At 39.7% G+C, this 23,457-nt stretch overlaps 1 protein-coding gene and 1 long non-coding RNA gene across 9 annotated transcripts in view; one reads left to right on the forward strand and one right to left on the reverse strand.

Moving 5' to 3' along the window:
• Window positions 1–12,701: 12,701 nt before the first annotated feature.
• Window positions 12,702–20,709, reverse strand: LOC132760925 (uncharacterized). Of its 4 annotated transcripts, none has more exons than XR_010909709.1 (4): window positions 17,410–20,271; window positions 14,333–16,722; window positions 14,140–14,251; window positions 12,702–13,662 (listed from the first exon to the last, which is right to left on the reverse strand). It is a non-coding gene; the product is annotated as an uncharacterized lncRNA (long non-coding RNA). The 4 variants fall into 4 exon arrangements; XR_010909707.1 differs by adding an exon at window positions 20,544–20,709 and having other exon boundaries at window positions 12,703–13,662; window positions 14,140–16,722; window positions 17,410–17,532; XR_009629900.2 differs by having other exon boundaries at window positions 12,709–13,662; window positions 14,140–14,368; window positions 16,454–16,722.
• TBC1D32 (TBC1 domain family member 32) overlaps window positions 20,386–23,457 on the forward strand; it is a 90,484-nt gene continuing 87,412 nt past the window's right edge. For 3 of the 5 annotated variants that reach the window (XM_060753256.2, XM_060753257.2, XM_060753260.2), the window contains exons 1-2: window positions 20,387–20,557; window positions 23,024–23,178. In XM_060753256.2, the coding sequence (XP_060609239.2) occupies window positions 23,024–23,178 (155 nt within the window). In that variant the 5' untranslated portion in view covers window positions 20,387–20,557. Of the gene's footprint in view, window positions 20,558–23,023; window positions 23,179–23,457 lie in introns of all 5 variants that reach the window. The other 2 variants (XM_060753261.2, XM_060753259.2) reach the window with 2 other exon arrangements.

Below are 23,457 nucleotides of genomic sequence, written 5' to 3' on the forward strand. Positions count from 1 at the left end.
GATTTTTGTCCTTATTATAGGAATTATCTATATTATCAATCATCAACTAACTGTTTGTCTCTACACTAACTCTGTATCTGTACCATGCAGTCATGCAACTTCTATACCTCAGGGCTTCTTCCTTAGTATCCCGAGATTTGTAGAACTTGGAGAGCTCTAGCCACTTTTCTGAATTACAGTGCCCAATATACAGTATCCCAAGTGCCTGTCCACACTACAACATTTAACTGAGTTACTCCTCAATCTCCTCTCCTTGGTACTTTCTAAACGTCTCAGCAAGTTCAAATCCCAGAATTCCTCATGATAGAGCGATAAGAAACAAAATTGTATGAAACTGCTTCAATTGTATTGTAAAAAATTACATTATCAGTTAGTATGACAATAATTTTTTGTGTCTGTCTGGGAAGGACTGTGATAATTTGGGACCAGAAATAAAGTTATGTCATGTTGGTTCAAGCTCCACAAAACCAGAAAATTGAAAGCTATGGATAATGCCTCCACAGATATGTCTACAAAAAGTAATGATCCTACACAATGTTGTGCCAGAATGTTGTTGCTGCTGATAACTTATCCTTTGAAGTATGAAATGCAAACATGGTCCCTGCTGTATATATAGGTTGCTGGACCCTTTACAAGAAGTGTGAAACATTTTCAATGTTAGAGGCACTAAAGTTGAAACAAACATAAGAACAGCAAAGAGGGCAGCATTTCTAATCTAGAAGAAAATGTGTGATAGCATGTTTAATTCATGCGATAACAAAAGTATTTGTGTCAAAAGGGGTCAAGGATCCAATACTGACAGATCAGCTTTGTTAGTAGGAGAAGAATGTCACCTTGATCTTGTCAACCCCTGGTGTAACCCAAAATTTGCTTTGAAGCACTGGGAAGCCGAAAAAGGATATAACCATGGCAATTGAAGTGGAATATGTGTAATACTCTGATAACTGTGTATGCTAGGATGCTAGGATGTTGGTCACAGTGCTGCTGGTAGAATCTGTCATGTAAGCCAGGCTTTTGCTGAGGACTCAGACTGAAAAAGACAAACAGCTGCTGGACAGTAGCAATATGGAGGTGACACTGGCAGAGGATCTTTCAGAGACAGCAGAAGTGGCACTATAGCTAATGCTTAGTACTGCACTGAAGAAGGCATGATAAGCACCATTTGAATGTCTTTTGCTCTGAAAATCTTATAGGACAATAAAAAATGAAACAAGAGATAGTGTCTGAAAATGAAGTGCCCAAGTCAGATGGCACTCAGCGATTTTACTGGGTTATAGCAAAGGAGAACAGCAAGTTGCACTTTGGCTTATGATGCAACTAGATTCAAGGTGATGGACTTTCAGCTGTTGACATGCTCAGACATGAAAGGAAAGTCTGAAGTTGCTCAACATATATTATAGGAACATTGAATGTGGGAAGTACTAAACGTGAGAAACATAAATTCGCTGCCGCGGGGTTGATTGCTTTCCACAATAACAAGTGGTCAATGTAAATGTGCCCTAGGAATTGAATAGGCAGCTATGACTGGAGTAGACAAGATCCTGAAATGTCACAGTATCATTGAATACTACAGTTAAGATTGTTAGCCATTGTATTTCCAGTTTCTGTGCATGGTTGAGAAAGCGGATAGGGGAATAAATAAATAAATTTGAAATATGATGCTGGAGGTCTTCTACAGATATCATAAAGTGCTGAAAAAAATCAGTGGGCCCTTGAATAAATTTAGTCTGAAATCTTTCTATTAGGTGATCAATGAAAAAAGTGTTCTAAAGTGTTTCATTTCCAAAGTGTTTCTAAAATATCGTACAGCTCACTAAAATAAGTCAACAATGCTTGGTAAAATTGAGGGCAATAAGAAAAGACTGCATTCCCAGATGGATTGATTCCAGAAAGGAAGCCACAGCACTGAATCTGCTAGACCTGAGCAGGGCTGTTAATGTCAGGCTGATTTGGAGGTCTCTCATTTATTCAGTTAAAAACACAACAAAAAACAATTGTGTTGTGTGACTGGACCCAAAGTTTACAATGGAGAGCTGCAATGGGGAAAAGTGAACCCCAGCCTGCCTGAGATCTGGTACTGTGTGCTTCTGACTGTGGTTGAAAGGAAAGAAAATTGAAGAACTTGTGGCATTTTGTATCAACACACCATTGTATGAGAAAAACAGGAGCCCCGGTGGCACAGTGGGTTAAACCCCTGTGCCGGCAGGACTGAAGACAGGTCGCAGGTTCAAATCCGGGGAGAGGCAGATGAGCTCCCTCTATCAGCTCCAGCTCCTCATGCGGGGACATGAGAGAAGCCTCCCACAAGGAAGATAAAAACATCAAATCATCCAGGCTTCCCCTGGGCAACGTCCTTGCAGACGGCCAATTCTCTCACACCAGAAGCGACTTGCAGTTTCTCAAGACGCTCCTGACACGATAAAAAAAAACAGAATAAAAATAAGCATGCTACTATTTTAAATAAAGTGTCCAGATTATTTACTGGAAAATAATAGAAGTCCATACACAACTTAGATCTAATATAAGGTTAAATGAGTTCTTTTAAAAACTACTATAATGGATTGCTGTGAGTCTTCCAGGCTGTATGGCCATGTTCCAGAAGCATTCTCTCCTGACATTTCGCTTGCATCTGTGGCAGGCATCCTCAGCCCAGAAGACTCACAACAACCCACTGATTCCAGCCATGAAAGACTTCGACAATACATTGAACTACTATAATGTTTTGGAACATACCCTTAGAAAGCTATAATGGATTGCCGTGAGTCTTCCAGGCTGTATGGCCATGTTCCAGAAGCATTGTCTCCTGACATTTCGCTTGCATCTATGGCAGGCAACCTCAGCCTAGAAGACTCACAACAACCCACTGATTCCAGCCATGAAAGCCTTCGACAATACATTGAACTACTATAATGTTTTGGAACATACCCTAAAAAAAATTAGCAATACAAAAAGGAATACTGAATGTAATCAATTGTTGTTTTTTTCTATTTTCCAGTTGTGAGTGTAAGTGTGGTTATTATTTTTTCAATAAAAGCCCGTAATTAATTCACACTTCAAAATGCAAACAGGGAAAAATGCTTTGGGACTTCATCTTCAAAGGTTGTGGAGATCTATTATCATGACATAAATTGTAGAAAACACTATTGATAAAGCAGTGAGCAGTTTTAGAGCATCAAAAGAAAGATGAATTATTCACCTTGAAAGGGGAATGAAAGAAACATTATATGATAGAAAGAGTATGTCTTGGAAGCTGTACATTCTCTGACTGATAACTATACATTTAGTTTCTGAATTCATTTACATTGAATTTCTATAGATGTAAAATATGTTAAAAGCCTAATTAAAATTATTTTGTTCATTTAATTGAATCAATAATAATAATAATCAAAGAAGTATATGAAGATATAATATATAGAACTGTAAGGATAAACTTTTAAGGAATACAATATTCAGACACAAATGTTAAAAAACTAAATAAAACAATACAAAAAATGAACAATTCAAAGCAAGCTTCAAACTGTGGGGTATAGACATCACATGCTGTGAAAGTGCACTGCAACATCCTTTAAGGACTTTAAACTGACATAAACAAAGTTGTGGGAAAGTCTGAAAGAAGGCCCTTAATGTACATCAGCAAACTCCAATATAAACCAACTTACAGTGCAAAATTGGTTTAAGAGAATGTGAATTGTTGTGTAGGCATGCAAAGTATTCAACTGATGCACATTATAGTAGAGAGGGATTTTTAAAAATACAACATTCTGAGTGACTGTTGAGCTACAGAAACTGCCGACCCTGGAAGCTATTCAAGGCCAACTTCTGTGGGTTGTGTATTCACCATCCATCCAGGCCTCAAATCATTTCCAGAATTTCCTATGTAATCATCCACACAGTGAAACCACTGTCTTCAATATTAGTTTGAAACTCACTGAAGTGGTCAGTATAGATGTGCTCAATCTTATTAGTTTACAAGCTAGAGTAATGGATAAAAATATGACACAATGTGGTGTAACATGGTCAGATCTATTGGACAGTCTCTATACAGACAGAGAATATCAAATCCTTTCATGGCCAGAATCACTGGGGTGCTGTGAGTTTTCCGGACTGTATGGCCATGTTCCAAAAGCATTCTCTCCTGATGTTTCATCCACATCTATGGTAGGCATCCTCAGAGGCTGAGGAGTCTGTTGGAATCTAGGCAAGTGAGGCTGTTAATAAACAGAAACACTCAAAAATAGCAACACTCAAAAAGCTATGAAACAATCAAGGTCAGCTAACACATCCCAACAAATGATTCCCCCAGGCAGCAACCAGCCAGGCTTTGAAGCTGCAAGGCCATTAAATGCTAATCAAGGTGGCCAATTGCAGCATTCACACCTGCCTCAAACAGACAAGAAATCTTTCTCCCACCATATTCCATAGATATATAAACCACACTTGCCTAGTTTCCAACAGAGCCCTCAACCTCTGATGATGCCAGCCATTGATGTGGGTGAAACGTCAGGAGAGAATGCTTTTGGAACATGGCCAGAAAACTCAGAAAACTCACAGAAACCCAGATTCTGAAAGGCAACATTGTTCTTACAGCAATGATATTTTCCATGAATTAAATTGAGAAACAGAATCTCATATGAATTCAAGTAATCAGTCCAGTTAATTAGAATGTATAGATATGCAAATTGATGATTGACTGATGCTGAAACCGCACAATGAGATTATGATGGAGGTGGCAATTAATCATTGTTGAACATTTTCATGCATATTAACAGTACTCAATATGAATTCAGATGTATCACATACTTGACATATCACATCGTGTTCACATTTCTTAGAGCCCAAATTTTGGGAGAAAGGCAGAATCTTCCCCCTCTTCCTCCACCTTCTCCCTGATATAACCAGTCCCCAGTTGCAAGAGCTCCAAACATTCATTCGCGCTTGAAGAAGGCTTATAGACTTGTCGCTCCTAAAATGGAGCTGTTCTTATGGGCAGTCAAACAACTGCAATAGTATTGAGCGTGGTCTAATTATAAAGACACAAAGAATAGGAAACTACCTTTCCAACTATAATGCAGTAATTCTAGATATAGTTGTCAAGTTAACAGTAAAGCTATTTTTAAAAATTTCAGAATCCTCTCGCTAGCATGGAGAGTATCTGCAATTAGATCACCCAAAAGAACACACGTTTTGATGTATAATCAAAGTATTGCATAGTGCCACAATCACAATTCTGTATATTTTATTATTTGAACTTAAATTGACATTTTAAACACAATTGTTTTCTATTTAAATAGTTTTAGTTCTGATTTCAAATTTGCATGTTCTAACTAAGTACAAATTAAGAACACATCTTTATTGCATTTTGCAGACAGTATGTTCAACATAACCTGAAATGGTGAAAAAAAGTATTCTAAATGTTTCATATGCTCTTTAGATTGCTTATGAATTATTTCAGGTCTCTCAAAGTGGGAGTGATTAAGAGTGTGAATAATTTGGTGCCATGAATCTTGGGAAAATGTCACTATCTCACATTTTCTACTCCTCCACCATCATTATGAAGCTATGAGTTTTTACTAGCCTGATGTCTATCTTATTTTTTTAAAAAAATCATTTTCTCCATTTCACTTTAAAAATTATTTTTTCTAATGACACCTTTAAGTTCTTTTCAGTGTAATCTAAGTCTATTTAGTAGTAATACCATTGACTTCTGTAAAACTGAGATTGCACCAACATTATAGAATCAATGCAGTTTGACACCACTTTCACTGCTATGGATCAGTGCTATGGAGTCCTGGGAGTTGCAGTTTTACAAGATCTTGACCCTTTTCTGCCAGGATGCTGATGCCTCACCAAACTAAAAATCCAGGGATTCTATAGCCTTGATTTCAGATAAACACATATATAAAATTGCTAGTTCAGTGTTAATTTTCTTGGAAGTATGGTGTATGGAAGTATGAAATGTTGGTGGACAGGAAAAGACATTTAAAGATGGGCTTAAAGCTAGCCTTAAAACTGTTGCATAGACACCGAGAACTGGAAAGCCCTGGCCCTTGTGCGCTCTAGCTGGAGGTCAGCTGTTACCAGCAGTGCTGTGGAATTTGAAGAGGCACGAATGGAGGGCGAAAGGGAGAAGTGTGCCAATCCTGATTGAGGCCTCCTTCTACCTGGAAACCAATGTCCTCACTGTGGAAGAACATGTGGGTCAAGAATAGGGTTCTACAGTCACCTACATATCCAACACCAAGACACTACACTTGGAAGGCCATCATACTTGGACAACGAGGGATCACCAAATTTATTTATTTATTTAAAACATGTATACCCTGTTCTTCTCTATCTCCGAGGAGGGACTGAGAATGGCTTCCAAACAGGCAACAATTCAATGCCAACATAGTAAAAACACATAATACATCCATAAATTAAAATAGTTAAAATATACATTAGAACCAGTTCACCAGATTAAAATCATCATCCAAATCAGTCCAAGTACTTACCGAAGTAAGTAAGTTAATTTTCTTGGAAGTATGGGTGGAAAGTGGACATTCAACCACCCAGTGTATGTGGACTGCTATAAAAAGAATTCTAATTTCGGGGTCAAAAATCTCTTCTGTCCTTCCTGTCATGTTTTTAATGTTTTTGTAGGAACAATCCAATATGTGTTTCCTTAAATGTCATGCTCACTGACTTCAATGGCATATCCTCCTGCTTTCAAAAAGAATATCTTCTGTCGCCTCCCATCAGTGGGAAAAGAAAAGATCGTGGGCACATATATGTTGATTTCTGCACCTAATTAAGATAAGCATTATGAAGGACTTCCTCCCTGAGAAACAAATACAGGGTGGGAAAACGAGCAAGATTATAAGGGAAGAATTGGGAGGTTCTGCAGCTTCACTAGTGCTGGTGATCTTGCACCAATCGATGATGACTTCATCTATGTGCGTGTTACGTATAACATTTGTTTTTAAAATGAGGAATATAAACTGTTACACATCATATTGCATCAATAGCTCATAGTTGAACATTTCCAAAGATAGTTTAACAGTACATTGCAAGCCTCATTAGCAATCTGCAAATTCAGTATGCTTTTAAATTATGCCATTTTAAGATGTTAGGAGGAAAGTCTCCTTGATTTCACTAGTGCTTATTTCTAAATATGCACACTTAGGATGGCCCCTGTGGCATGGAAGGCTGTGCATAAACCATCAGCTGAGGAAATGAGATGAAGCAGGCATTTGTTAGAGATGAGATGTCACCAGTATGGGAGGAGTGCAAGTAATTTCAGGACAACTGAACACATGCTGAAAAGAAATGATTGCAGTTGCATAACTCGTTGTGCGAAGCTGTTGAGGTGTAGGCAGCTGTGTCTGGGTGCCATTCTTCCTCCCTGACACATCTCTTTCCTCTCCTGGCATGCACTGTGCCTGAGGAGCTTGGACATTCAGAGCAGGAAAAAGGGGCTAACCAAATTTAAACCTTTTCCTTCAGGTCCACAATCCCAGCAAGTAAAGAGGCTGCCGAAGTATCACCCATCAGTTCCTTCCTACCCTCTGTTCTGTTTGTTCCCTTATGGTGTTCATGTTACCATCACAACTTTGGGGATGGTTGGCATGGGATCCAGAATATAACCTTCAACGCCCTACTATCATGGGGCATGGATTGGAAAGTGGAGGGAGGGGGCAGTATGGATCAAGAGTGGACAGATGCCTCAGCAGCACCTTCACTCCCCTTCTCATGGGATCTGGGATAGAGGTAACGGTTTACCAGTGTGTGGTAGTCTCTACCATTATTCAGGTCTTCGATGCAGTTAAGAGCAGCTGGCTCATTGATCAGCATGTGGGCTGGTTGATGCCGGGATGTGCAGTTGTCAACCCAGTCAAAAGCTGTAACCAATCAAGTTGTGGTCTTGTTATTTCAAAAAAGTTATTTCCCAGACAAAAATCTCATCTTATACATACAATTGTCCACACAAGTTGCTGAGATAGCGACGTATTGGCTCAGTGTATACAAACCTTGTTTCATGCATCAAAATTATTAAAACTATTGTATAGTTAGTCTTCATCACACTAGAGAATGAATCCACTTTAAATCCGGTTTCTGTCTCCTGCAGAATTCTGGGGTTTGTAGTTTATTAAAGCTGTTAAAGGCACATCCCTAAACTACAAAGCCCAGAATTCTGCAGGAGGCAGCAACCCAATTTAAAGTGGATTTATTCTTTAGTGAAAAACTACCTTCGGGGTATAAAGTACATATGAAATGTAAAAAAAAATTGTGACTTAGGGCTCATCTCCAACATATGTGTATCTGAAAATGCAGTATTCCCAAATTTGAAGAAAAAAATGAAGGTACTATTTTCCTTCACTATCTTTCCAACCCCACATTAACAGTTGTTAGAAACAATGAATAAATGGCCTAGATTCCCCTGCCTTGTGTCTCTTGTTACTTTATACCTTCTGGACCTCTCTGTTTCCCTATTTTCATTCTTTCATTTAATCTGCCACTACAGATTACTGGTTCACAACTGCAAACATTTTGGTTAAGAAGATATCTGATTTAATTTAAGAAGCTTAGTTAAGCATTTCTTTGGTAAGCATGACAAATCTGTTCACCAAAACTGAAGGGAAATTATGTGCTCCTGGTCAATTATAATTCTGTGTAAGAAAGAACATGAAACTTGGAATGATTAGCAATTTCAAAACAGATTTCAGTGACTCTGCATTTGTGATGCCTGCTGAAAATTTATAAAAAAACACATGCTTAACAGCATTTGTAGTCTTTGATAAGTAAGCAAATTTATTTCCTCTTTAAAATAAGATTTATTTTACAGCAAACACCATCATGCTTTTCTCCCAGTTTAATGGGGAACAAATATCCACCAGATTCAATTTCTCCAGGCTCCCGAAATGGCCATTGCTCAATAATTTAAAGGTATTGAGGATGAGAGAGCCCGCTGTCAAACCCAAAGCTCACGCTGTGAATCACTCCAGCATAAATGGATCTTATTCCAACCTCTGAAAATTGAACTCAATTGCCACTAAAAGCCAATACACAAATATGTTTCCAAACTTCACCTAGATGGATCAGAGTAACAACCAGAGCAGTTAGAAACAAGTCATAATATAAATCTACAGTTGACTAAGAACATAAGTTAAAAACCTCAGTTTAAGCCAGTATAAAATTACTCTTCGACCTACAAGATAAACTTCCTATGTGACATGGATTGCTGGGCTACAAGGATTAGCTTTGTCTATGAGCAAGTGTGGTGTCATGATTTGAATCTTGAACTCTTCGGCCTAGAATTGGAGATGAGCACCACCTCCCCAGAATCGGACATGACTACACTTAATGTCAAGGGGAAACCTTTACCTTTACTAACATCATACCTTTATTTATTTTAGTATCAATTATAAATAAATAATTAAAAATCATATATTAAAAATCAAATGGACAGTTCCAAAGACTGCATGGTGCAAGCTGTCTGCATGCACACACACTGACCAGCTTTGGCTCAGCCAGTAAAAACAAGAGCGGAAGAAGCAGAATACGCCTGCACAAGGCGAAGAACCCAGAAGTGGCTCAGGTCTGAATAGTAATGGGGCACCTTGCCCACAGAAGAGTCAGCATGGTGGCTCTGGGGTGCAACAGGAGACAGATTAAATGGGTGGACTGGGGCAGGTGTCTTTTCCCATGCTGATCTAGACCAAAGGATTTTTGTGGGTTTTATTTGACCTGCAGGCCAGATAGTCCACACCCTTGCATCATGCCAAAAGTGCAATGGGCAGAAAGCCCAAGGTGAAGAGACATGCCTGAGTGGCAAAGGCATAGTAATTAGAACTTTATTGTCCATTGTGACAGAGGAAAAGAGGGACCCAGGAGAGAAAGGCTTAGTTCTAAAATAACAATCTGCTTCCAACCTCCTGCAGTGCTGCTACGTAAACAGTTCATTTAATCCCCGTGCCAACCCTGCAACCACAGCAAACCAGGCAAAAGGGATTTACACAAATCACGGCCATGGATCGTGTGCAGCAGTCCCCCGATCCAGCCTCAAAAAGAGCAGAAAGAGGGCAACAGAGAAGAGCCAGGGTTTATAGAACTTCTGGTGTAGTTCTTTCCCTGTGACCTGCCTCAACACACACATACACACCTGGCAGTTTAACCCTGCTCTCTACCCAGGGAAGCCATCAAAGATGCTTCCTCACCCACATAAGTCACGGCTTGGTGGTTGAGTGCAAAGTATTTTGCTTTGATTGCTGTTGCAATCCTGCATCTTGGATTTGGAACATATGTGATGTCCATATCATCAACTCCTGGGGTCTTTTCTGTGTATTGTAATTTCCTCAATCTTCACTTGAAGTTCAGTTTTTGTCAGGATTGTTAAAGGCACCAGATCTAAATCAGTACTTGGTTAGTGTTTGGGTGAGAAACAAAAGGTCTTGGGGGACCCATGCAACCCTTGGGCCTATGTTCCCCGCTTTTGATCTAAACCCAAGTGCTAGACTGACAGAGCATGGAAGAAAAAAATGGAAATCCTTTGCTATTTCTTTTGGCTGGCAGCCTTACATATAAAAAGATTTTTCAAAAATGTGATGACAACTAATCTATATAAAGAAAGCATTCAGTAGTATATTATTTCCATAGTGCTAAGAAATACCATTGTTCTTCCTCAATGAAATAGCACATTAAATGCCAGCTTTCAGGAATGAATTTGGCAACAGTTGAAATGCAAATATTGAACCAGCAGATGTGCTTAAACCTATCTGCAAGAAAAAGCTATCTTCATTAACTACTGCAAACCATCACCTGAATTAGCACATAGTCATTTTAACTGGAAAATAGATGAAACTTTAATTGCTTTGCTTTAATGAATCATTGGGATGATCTTCTTCAAAGGTATTTGGAATTATGACAACCACATTTAATATAGGGCAAAATTGCTGTTCTCAATGCAGCACAAACACATGCGTGTTTACTTTACTTAGAAGCAATGTTGAATGTGTTCACTGCAATTTCTCTTCATGGAAGCAGGCATAGTATCATAGTTGTGATTGACAAGAAGGATGTAGTTTGGCAGGGGAGCTGCCAGTGAAGAAGTCCTACTTTTTCGGCAGTCCTTAATATGTGACCCATACGAAGGGTTGTATCTAGTCAGCACCTTCTGCTATCTGAACCAGCTATCTGTTGATGTAATTAAAACTGAGTGAATTTCCAACTTTGTACAGTTTCTGCATACCCTCAACATGGCAATGCTTCAGAGTTGAGGGATTCTTTATGGAAGAATTACAGATATAGCAGGGGAGCAGTCAAGAAGTGTGGGGTTGGATAATGATTCATTTTCTTGAATCTGGTAACAACACAGAGACCAAGTTCGTTTAGCATGCCAAATTATTTTTAAAAGGCTATTTGAAATTAGAAGAGATCACCATTCTTTGCAGCTCTTACCATTCACATGCATCATATTATCTCCAGACTAAATAAGATCCAGGTGACGTATTCTGTACATAAAGCCTATCTCCAGGCTTGGTTATTTCTGACTCTGATCAGACTACATGGGGTTTTGCTTGTGTACATTGCAGAGATTTAAACTTTTTGGAAATGTAGAAGTCATTGGAAAAATCTATTTAAAAAGAAACAGTTTTTTTAAAATTTATTGAAATATGCACTACATTTTACAAACTGAAAGTTGCTTTATTTCAGGGACATTTTACAAATGGAAAGTAGCTTTTATATTTCAGGGACATAAAATGCACTATATGTAATTTGTTTGGCATTGACTGATCATGCTCGATAGGTTAGGAATACATATCACATCTACTGTATACACAGTCTTCGATACAGATTTGCTTGAATGTAATGGCAAGCTAGACTTCCAGGACAATCTTGATCTATTATTGATGAGCAGCATGGCTGCACATACTGACTAAAGCCCTGGCTGCAGGTAAGAGTGACTAAACAAACCATGAACTTTTAATTCATGGTTTGTTTACTGTGTCGTCCCAACTCAGTACTCTGGCTTGTTTGTCTTTCAACATGTCAGAGCCATAAACTATGGTTTACTCGCAATAAGAATTTTGATGACTGAATGCACCTTAGGCAACAAAGTGATGTTCTTGATTCTGCCATTTCTCAGTAGGTTTAAGAAATGAGAATATGAGGTCTTGTTTGATGAGTATGACACTGATGGAAATATGACATCTGTAAACAAAGTATTAGAAGTTATTTTATAAGTTGTATTGAGTTTATGTTATTTTATGTTTTGCTTTGATTGTCTAATTGTTTTGGGCCATTGAATGTTTGCCATTTTAATGTATTGTCGAAGGCTTTCATGGCTGGAATCACTCCGTTCTTGTGGGTTTTTTCGGGCTATATGGCCATGTTCTAGAGGCATTTCTCCTGACGTTTCGCCTGCATCTATGGCAAGCATCCTCAGAGGTGAGGTCTGCTGGAGCTGGGACCTTTTTTCCCAGTAAGGTAAAAGTAAAGACAAATAAAAAAAACCACCTACATACAAAAAAGAGATGTTATAGAAGAAAAGAGAGAAAAACAGATAAGAAGAAATTACAGAGACTTAAGAAGAGGGAAAGGGGAAAAACTCCCAGGAAGAAGCCCGGAAGTAGAACCATCTATTTTTTATCTTGATTTTTTTTTCTTGCTGCTGTTGTTAATAAGAAGAGAAGCTTATCTGTATTGCTGTCCAATTCTTTTCATTGATTTCCAATAAAAATATTTCCAGTTTTAATGGTATCTTTATTTTTAATATTGTTTGTATATTTTTGTGTATTTTCTTCCAATAGTCTTTTGATTTTTTACATCATTGTTATTATTAAACATTCAAAAGTCCTACATAGAGTGTGGAGTTCAAGAATTGTATTTTCTTTATAGATATATTTTAAATGGTCTTCTGTAGTTAATTTATTTCTTTGTAATTAGGATATTTGTTGCATTTTATTTTTTTTCAGTAAACAACAATTTGCTGCATTTCCTTATTACTCATTCAACATACAATGTGGGCATCTGTGAAAGTGATGAAAAACAGTGACTTGATATTATATTGAGTTATATGCAATCTAATATCCAACAAAGACACCATAAGGTACATCAGTAGACAAACAGAAGCAATATAGTTATTCAACATTTTAGTAGAAAACAAAGCAAACTAGTAAAATGACAGAGAGTCATAGCCAGCATCTCATTAAAATCCAGAAATGTGGAATGAAAGAGGGCCCAGAATATTGCAGCTTACCTGAAATAACAATGTACTCAAATTAGCTGTAGTCACTTTCTCATATTGGAAAACCACACCTAATGTTCAAGTAACAAACACAGTCAAAACATATTCTCCTACCATGCTCACAGTATTTGTAGGTGCTCTTTTAAACTAAGGCTGTATAATAGTGTCACTCTCACTGCCAGAATCACTAGCCACTCTCTTCACTCCCCTGTAATCTGCTTCCATAGCCTCCTCTGGCCTGAATCCTGCAAAGTCTTCTTCATCACCGGGAGCCAGAAAGATGTCACGAATGCGTTTCAGCTGGCGCTGATTCTCCTCTGTTTCTGCATCACTCCTTCTTCTTCTCCTACTACTAGTAGTAGGTATGGTGTCAGAATGCTGACTCACAACACACTCAGTCATTATTGGTTCTCATTAAAGGTTAAAGACAGTTGAGATTCCTGAGAAGACAATGAAAAGCACAGAAGAAATAGGCTGATGTATTATCAGAGTTTCAAAGTTATTATTTTATGTCCCAACTCCCAATAATTTCTCTCATGTCCCCTTTTAACTTTCTGGTTTCCAACCAAGTTAAGGATATTCAACTCCCTAAGCAGCTCCGCATATGGATTGGTTACGCTTCTCCAGATACATTCTAACTTGTCAATATCCTTCTTGCATTGTGGTGCCCAGAAGTCGGCACAATATTACAAGTGCAGAATAGAGGGGGACTATTATTTCCCTTAATCTAGATACTATACTATTGATGAAGCCTAGAATCACTTTGGCTTTTTAAATGCTGGATCACACTGACTCATGTTTAGCTTTTCTTCTACTAAGTCTCCTAGATCTTTTTCACATGTGCAATTGTCAAGCCAGGTGTCATCCATCCTAAATCTGTGTATTTCATTTTTTGCTGCCTAAGTGTAGTAACTTACATTTCTCCTCGTTGAAAATCATTTTGTTAGTTTTGACACAATCTGTTAAAGTCATTTTGAATTCTTATCCTGTCCTCTGGGATATTAGCTGCTCCTCCTAATTTGGTGTCACCTGCAAATTTGGTAAGTATGCTCATTATTCCTTATTAGAATCAGTGAGAGATAAACTTACTGAACTTTAGCTGAAACTTACCCTTGATATCATTCTTTGTACTTCTGATTCATTTTTCTGTGGACAAAATAGCACTTACCAAGGAAGAAATCAGATTCAATTTCAAGTTTTGTATGTTTATAGAAACTCTCTAAAATAACCTAAAGGACAGAACATTCCCAAATATCCCCATAACAACTAAATGGCTATGCATGGCTAGACAGTTTGGGTCATAAGGAGGTTTGGCAAATATATGTGTGTGCTGGTGAGAAAGATGGTTTAGCACAAGTCAGATTAAGTATCTTATACCAATTACAGTTCAAAGGACTATATTATAGCTAGCAACAACAACATTTTATTATGGTCCAAAGACCGTTATTGCACCGTAGGTGCACAAGATATGCAGGTAATGAGATTACAGTCTAACAAATATAGATACTTTCAGCCTACTTAGTATAAGTGGAAATTAGAAAATTTTCAATGAACAAATCATTTTTTTTTTGCATTTCCCCCGAATGTTGAGTGTGTCTGCTCTCTCTCTATATACAGTCATACTTCTCTGATATGCATTGTCATGAATCCCCATATTATTTACAACCATCTGCTGAAAAATATCCCATCTATTAATATTTATGTGCGATTCTATTTTGTCGCATTTCTTGATATCATTCATAACAAGAAGGGAAGTATTGCCTTGGGGATTAACTTAAAACATTTAGCATACTTCTGACAATGATGTGTTCAACATTTCAGCATTCTAGCTCTTACTTATAAGTAGTTAAAGCCTTCTGGAATGTAGAAACCTTTAGGGCAGTTCGGAAATACCTGAAATCCTGTTATGGCACATTCAAAATAATAACATGATAATACAACGATTTAAAAAGACCGACAAAAATCAGAAGTAAGTAAGTAGTACTGCAATGAACAAATCACAAAATGAAACTGAACAGTTCCACTCCTAGGTATAGAGCTCTACATAGTCAACACAGAGGGCCTAAACGGTCTAATGGTACCACATCCCTTTGGATCTTGGAAGCTGAAACATGATTAATCAAGGTCACTACTTGGATGGGAGACTGCTAATGAATACCAGATGAGGAAGAAATGTCAAACCCACCCTAGTCTATGAAAATTATCAAATCCAGATGGGCATCATAAGTGGACAAACAACTTGAAGGGACACACAAGAGAAGTACACTTTTTTCACTACTATGCCCCTCTGACCATATGAGATCTTAGAAGAGGAACAAGGTTGGGGCTGATTTGTACCTCAATGGGACACTGCCAGGAAACACCAAAGATTTCCAGGGTGGATATGGAGTCTTGGAATCCCAACAGACGCCACTCCCACTGCACCATATCTCTTTCTCAGAGTAATCACATTGGGAGTGCAGAAGCTGAACAACAACCACTGTCGTCACTCCTCACAGGATAGAGCAGAGAAAGATAGACGCTAGGTCTTATTTTTATTTTTGTAAAAAGACATAAAAGTAGCTGTACTGACAATAAAGAAAAGTTATGGTAAAGCAGGAAACAGGGAATCACTATAGTACAAACTAACATTTTTTATAGAAATTTAAAAGTTGCTAACACTAAAATACTATATTTAATTAGGTGTGTCACCTCTAATATAAAAATGTTGATTTTCTACATTAACAGAAAGATCAACTGATTACCCTTGTGATCCCTTCTAAGCCCACATTTCCTGGAGTTAAGGGACAAAGGACTGTCATGTAAATGGAAAATATGCATTTTTTAAAATAAAAACACACACACACACACTTTTTAAAACAAGAGAAACCTCCCCTGGTTCTCCAGGTCAACTCAACATTTTATATTGTACTGTTTATTTTAATTTTCTACATATTTATTTTAAAACCCATATTCTCTGATATGAAAGAAAACAATATAAAGAATATATTATCCTATGGCCAGACCACTGAAACATCATATTAAATAAACAAATTAAATTTAGAATGATAAGTCAGAGAGATAAATATAAATTATAACAGAGTTCATAGTTTAGTGTCTCCAATTTACAGGAATTCTCTCATTTGAGTTCTGTTTATGTAACTTATTCCACTTCTCATCAACAGCCATTCTTTGCTTTTCCATAGCTCATTGTAATTTCTATTGATCTGAATGGAGTCAAGTCATACTCACCTTCTTCCAACGAAGGCCTTTGCTGCAGAAAAAGAGCCATACTGCCTGGTCTTCAGGAGTTGGTGAAAACCCTTGTTCTAACTTCCATTGCTCTGGTTTCAAAGGGAGAAGATGAACCAACATCTGATGGACTTCATGCCCCCAACAGATCAGCATCTGTGCACTCTCCTCACCTTCCATGCCCTTCTTCTTGTGCATTGGCCTTATTTAGATGGTAAATGTGAGAACAGGCAACTGTCAAATTCATGACTTATAAGCTGAGAGCCTTTCTGCCAAAAAGATAGAATATAAATACTTTAAATACTTTCTGGCTGTATAAATACAACATCAGCCGCCCACATTTCCTGGAGTTAAGGGACACAGGACCGTCATATAAATGGAAGATATGCAAATTTTAAAAAACCAAAACACTTTTTAAAACAGAGAAGCCTCCCTTGGTCCTCCAGGACAACTCATCAAAATTTTATATAGTACTGTTTATTTTAAATTTTTACATATTTATTTTAAAAACCATATTCCAAATTATATGAACACTATTCCTATATACAATAAATTGTGTTAGATTTTAGCCTGTTCTTGTAAGCCACTCCGAGCCACAGGGGAGTGGCGGCATATAAGTTTGAATTATAAATAAATAAAATTAGTGGATGTATGGTGCTCCTAATATTGTTTTGACTGCAACATCCATTTGTCCAACTCAGCAGGAAGAGCCAATTTTGATGAGAGTTGCCGTCCAAAAAGATGTTGAGGGTCGCATGCTCTTAAATGGCTCTTAAAAGAAACTACTGTACAATACAGTACACCTTCGGTATCCACTGAGGTCTGGTTCCAAGATTTCCTGAGGATATCAAAATCAATAATAGACAATGGTGTATAAAATGGCATCCATTTTATGAAATAGCAAACGACTCAAATGAGATGGAAAAATGGTGGCATTTATAGAAAGGTATGCTCACCATGGGCCTCCTGGTTGCACAGCAGATTAAATCACTGAGCTGCTGAACTTGCTGACCGAAAGGTTGGCAGTTTGAATCCGGGGAGCGGGGTGGGCTCCTGCAGTTGGCCCAGCTTGTGCCAACCTAGCAGTTCGAAAACATGTAAATGTGTGTAGATCAATAGGTACCGCTTCAGCAGGAAGGTAATGGTGCTTCATGCAGTCATGCTCATCACATGACCTAGGGGATGTCTATGGACAACACCGGCTTTTGGCTTAGAAATGGAGATGTATTTTAAAATGGAAAGTACAACACAGACACACAGACATAAAAATAGTTGTCTGTTGGTGAGGAAATTAATGTACATCTCACAATCAAAGGCATTTTAGAATGGAAGAAATACAGTATATACCAGTCATGGGCAAACTTCAGCCCTCCTGGTGTTTTGGACTTCAACTCCCACAATTCCTAACAGCCAGTAGGAACAGCTGGTAATAAATTGAAATTGAATCCAGACAAGACAGAGGTACTTCTGGTTAGTTGACAGTCCAAACAGAGCATAGGGTCATGGCCTATGTTGGACGGGGTTACACTCCTCCTGAAAATGCAGGTTCACAACTTGGGTGTGATCCTGGATTTATCGCTGAGCTTGGAACCCCAAGTTTTGGTGGCGACCAGGGGAGCATTTGCACAGTTAAAACTTGTGCGCCAGTTAAGCCCGTACCTTGGGAAGTCTGACTTGGCTACGGTGGTCCACGCTCTTATTACATCCCGAATAGATAACTGCAACGCGCTCTACGTGGGGTTGCCTTTGAAGACTGTTGGGAAGCTTTAAATGGTCCAACGGGCGGCAGCCAGGTTACTAACAGGAGCAGCGCTCAGGGAACACACTACTCCTCTGTTGCGTCAGCTCCACTGGCTGCCAATTTGCTACCAAGCACAATTCAAAGTGCTGGCTTTAGCCTATAAAGCCCTAAACAAGCCCAGCTTACCTGTCCGAACGTATCTCCTCTTATGAACCATCTATGAGCTTAAGATTGTTTGGGGAGGCCCTGCTCTTGATCCTGCCTGCCTCACAAGTGTGATTGGCAGAAACAAAGGACAGGGTCTTCTCACTGGTGGCCCCACTGGCTATGGAACTCCCTCCCCAGGGATATTAGATTGCCCCCCTCCCTCCTGACTTTACAAAAAAAGTAAAGATGTGGCTCTTTGAGCAGGTTTTTGAGAATACAGCAGAATAGATAACACGGAACTATGAAGGATGAACATGGAATGGCCAGACGATGTTACTGGATAACGCTTTTAACAAGAGGATACTGATGATTATATGCTTTAATGGGTTTTATATATGTTTTATATTGTAATGTAGATTGTTAACGGCACTTTGGCTGCCCGACATTGAATTGTCCCAATCTGTAACCCGTATTGTCACCGCCGTATGGCTGTGAAGTGCGGGCTATAAATATTGTAAATATACACACACACTAGCTGTACCCGCCACACATTGCTGTGGCAACCTTCCCTCCCTCTTTGTCTCTTTCCTTCCTTCGCTCCTTTCTTTCCTTCCTTCTTTCTCTACCTCTTTCCTTTATTCCCTTTCCCTTCTGCATTCTCTCCTTTCTTCCTTCTCTACCTCTTTCTTTCCTTCCTTTGCGCTTTCTTTCTTTCACTCCCTCTTTCTCTTTCTCCCCTTCCCTTTTTTTCTGAATTGTGATTTAGCTTTTCGTCATTTAGATATTGTGTTTTTAAGTCCTTTCTGCTGTTTTGGGTTTTTTTTTATGAGTGATGGTCACTCACTGGCCTGTTAGCGTATAGTGTCCAAATTTCATGTCACTTTGTCCAGTAATTTTTGAGTTATGTTAATCCCACAAACGAACATTACATTTTTATTTATATAGATGAATAAATGAATGGTGTTGCCTATATTGGGCTTAATGACAGTATCGTGCATGGAATAATCACAGCACGTGACTATTAAAAAGACTGTATAGCCCAGGCATGGGCAAACTTCATCCCTTCAGATGTTTTGGACTTTTAACACCCACAATTCCTAAACACCTGGAGGGACGAAGTTTCCCCATGCCTGCTGTATAGCCACTTTGAACTGCAGGTCACATGTTACTAGCAAGGCTATTTCTAGTGCCACAGAACTTTCTTGTGCCCCTCTCCCCCAAAATGCATGGCAGGACACTACAGGGCCTGGCCATGCCCCTCTGTATAAGTGTGACATTCCCCCCCCCTCCCCATTTTGTCCAAGAGGACAACAACATTCCCTGTCTCTTTAAACAGTGCAGAGCCCTTTCCCTCCAGCCTTCGCCTTCCCTTTTCCCGACAAGCTCTGCGCGACGTCACTCAGCCGGCGTCGTTGCTAGGGAGGGGGTCCATGCGGGGCGGTTGCTAAGGGCCGCGGCGGTGAGGAGGCGCGTTGCCCGCAGGGGTTTCCGCTCGCTCTCTCCCCTCCGAGGCCAGTCTGTGGGCTCCGCATCCTTCCTCGCCATCTGCACAGCTACGTTACGCTCGTCTCTCCCCCTTTGCTGCCCGTCCTCCATGAAAAAGAGCCAAACAAACCTCGTTGGGCCAAAGTAAGCCTTTGGGGCGAATACCGAGCCTCAAGGAATTGTGGGAGTTGAAGTCCAACACACCTGGAGGGACGAAGTTTCCCCATGCCTGCTGTATAGCCACTTTGAACTGCAGGTCACATGTTACTAGCAAGGCTATTTCTAGTGCCACAGAACTTTCTTGTGCCCCTCTCCCCCAAAATGCATGGCAGGACACTACAGGGCCTGGCCATGCCCCTCTGTATAAGTGTGACATTCCCCCCCCCCCCCATTTTGTCCAAGAGGACAACAACATTCCCTGTCTCTCTAAACAGCGCAGAGCCCTTTCCCTCCAGCCTTCGCCTTCCCTTTTCCCCCCGACAAGCTCTGCGCGACGTCACTCAGCCGGCGTCGTTGCTAGGGAGGGGGTCCATGCGGGGCGGTTGCTAAGGGCCGCAGCGGGCGAGGAGGCGCGTTGCCCGCAGGGGTTTCCGCCCGCTCTCTCCCCTCCGAGGCCAGTCTGTGGGCTCCGCACCCTTCCTCGCCATCTGCACAGCTACGTTACGCTCGTCTCTCCCCCTTTGCTGCCCGTCCTCCATGAAAAAGAGCCAAACAAACCTCGTTGGGCCAAGGTAAGCCTTTGGGGCGAATGCCGAGCCTCAAGGAATTGTGGGAGTTGAATCCAACACACCTGGAGGGCCGAAGTTTGCCCGTGCCTTTTCTAAATGCTTTCATACTACAAGTCTTGTAGTATAAAAGTCCTCACTACCTCTGAGGATGCTTGCCATAGATGCAGGCGAAACGTCAGGAGAGAATGCCTCTAGATCATGGTCATATAGCCCGAAAAAACCTACAACAATGGACAATACAAGTCTTGTGTTTGCTTGTATGGGGGGGGGGGGGGGAGTCAGCAATTGCATATATGCTTTTGTACTTTAATTATACATGTTTTGCAATAATCCTTGATCCCAAGCATTGAAGTCAAATCGGGCCTCAAGCATACAAATATATTGTAACACTTGGCAACCCCCTTTCCACCCCATCAAGATGTGAAAGCGAATTTCCCTGCAGAGTTCTGTGATCTGATGGCATCCCCCTTCCCGGCACAGATGCTGTTGAATATTGGGACCAGCAATAGCAGAACAAATCTTGGTGGAAGGAGAGGTGTGGCACCTGGTGGGTTGGGAAAGTTTCTAACACAGCCACTCCATGCCTAAAAATGACCCACCCTGGCATACAATTATCCAACCCAGTCCTTGGATTCTTCCTAATATGGAGGAGATTATTTGTACTATCCCCTTAACTCAGTTTTTCTCAACCTGGGGGACGGGACCCCAGGGGGTCGTGAGGAGGTATGTGTGTGTGTGTGTGTGTGTGGGGGCAAAGACCATCAGAAAACATGGTATTTTCTGTTGGTCATGGGGGTTCTGTGTGGGAAGTTTGGCCCAATTCTGTCCTTGGCGGGGTTCAGAATGCTCTTTGATTGTAGGTGAACTATAAATCCCAGTAACTACAACTCCAAATGTTAAATCTAATTTACCCAAACTCCACCAGTGTTCACATTTGGGCATATTGAGTATCTGTGCCAAGTTTGGTCCAGATCCATCATTGTTTGAGTCCACAGTGCTCTCTGGATAAAGGTGAAATACAACTCCAAACTCAAAGTAAATGTCCACCAAACCCTTCCAGTATTTTCTCTTGGTCATGGGAGTTATTTGTGCCAAGTTTGGTTCAATCACATCATTGGTGGAGTTCAGAATGCTCTTTGATGAACTATAAATCCCAGCAACTACAACTCCCAAATAACAAAATCAATCTCCCCTAACCCACCAGTATTCAAATTTGGGTGTATCGGGTATTTGTGATAAATTTGGTCCATTGAATGAAAATACATTCTGCATATTAGATATTTATATTGCGATTCATAACAGTAGCAAAATTAAAGTTATGAAGTAGCAATGAAAATAATTTTATGATTGGGATCACCACAACATGAGGAACTATATTAAGGGGTCACTGCCTTAACTAATCTAGTGAACATTTGAATATGTGTATGTCTACAAGTTTTCTGTCAAATCTATAGTAAACGTAAAGATTTCCCCTTGACATTAAGGATCTCCTCACAGTAGAGCATGGATCCACTTTAAATCCAGTTTCTACCTCCTTCAGAATTATGGAGCTTGTAGTTTAGCAAGGAACCTTTAAACTACTCAGCCAAACAGGTCTGCCCCCCCCCCCCAAACTATAAGTCTCAGAATTCTGCAGGAGGCAGGAACCAGATTTAAAGTGGATCCATGCTCTAGTGCAGGGGGTCCTCAAACTTTTTAAACAGAGGGCCAGGTCACAGTCCCTAAAACTGTTGGAGGGCCGGATTATAATTTGAAAAAAAGAAAAGAAAAGAATGAATTCCTATGCAAACTGCACATATCTTATTTGTAGTGCAAAAATACTTTAAAACAATACAATAATTAAAATGAAGAACAATTTTAATAAATACAAACTTGTTAGTATTTCAATGGGAAGTGTGTGCCTGCTTTTGGCTGATGAGAGGATTGTTGCTATGTGCTTTCAAGTAGTTTCAGACTTAGGCCCTGAGTGAGGGCCGAGTAAAAGACCTTGGAGGGCCATATCCGGCATCCGGGCCTTAGTTTGAGGACCACTGCTCTAGTGTGATGAGGTTATAAGTCTAGTTGTGTCCAACTCCGGGGGTGATGCTCCGGGGGTGATGTCCATTTCTAAGCCAAAGAGACGGCGTCCGTAGATGCCTCCAAGGTCATGTGGCTGCATGACTGCATGGAGCGATGTTACCTTCCCACTGGAGCGATTGCTACTGATCTATTCACATTTGCATGTTTTCGACCTGCTAGGTTGGCAGAAGATGGGGCTAACAGCGGGAGCTCACTTTGCTCCCCAGATTCAAACTGCTGACCTTTTGGTCAGCAAGTTCAGCAGCTCAGTGGTTTAACCTGCTGTGCTACCAGGGGTACCATAATTTCTTCGGGCTTTCTTAATCAAGAAATATTCAGAAGTGGTTTGCCGTACCCTAAATATCCAGTAAATTGGATTCTTGAAGTGAAGAACATTGTTTCTTTCTATAGATGTCTCATTTCACAAGTGAAGAAGAAGTTTCTTTGCAGTCTATGCTCAGACAGTTACTACAAAGTGTCAAAGAGAAAATCACAGGAGCGCCATCAGTGGAGTGTGCAGAAGAGATTCTGTTGCATTTGGAGGAAACAGATGAAAATTTCCACAAGTATTTTTTTTACCTTTTCTTTCTTGCCATTATTGGATAATTGAATGGCTACTGTTGATCCATACAGCTAAATTATTCCTCTATATTTTGTTGTAAATACGGTTGGCAGCAACATGTTTAAATTCTACTTAGACAATTACTGATATACCTAAGTGTTTTAAATCCATTAATTTTGAAAACATGAAATGTTGTAATATAGAACTAAAAAAGTTTTATAACTACCTTTTCTTGCTTGTATGTCATAAATAGAATGTAATTGGTTGCCTTCAAGTTTGCATT

This window comes from Anolis sagrei, chromosome 1, assembly GCF_037176765.1.
Source record: "Anolis sagrei isolate rAnoSag1 chromosome 1, rAnoSag1.mat, whole genome shotgun sequence".
NCBI classification, from domain to species: Eukaryota; Metazoa; Chordata; class Lepidosauria; order Squamata; family Dactyloidae; genus Anolis; species Anolis sagrei.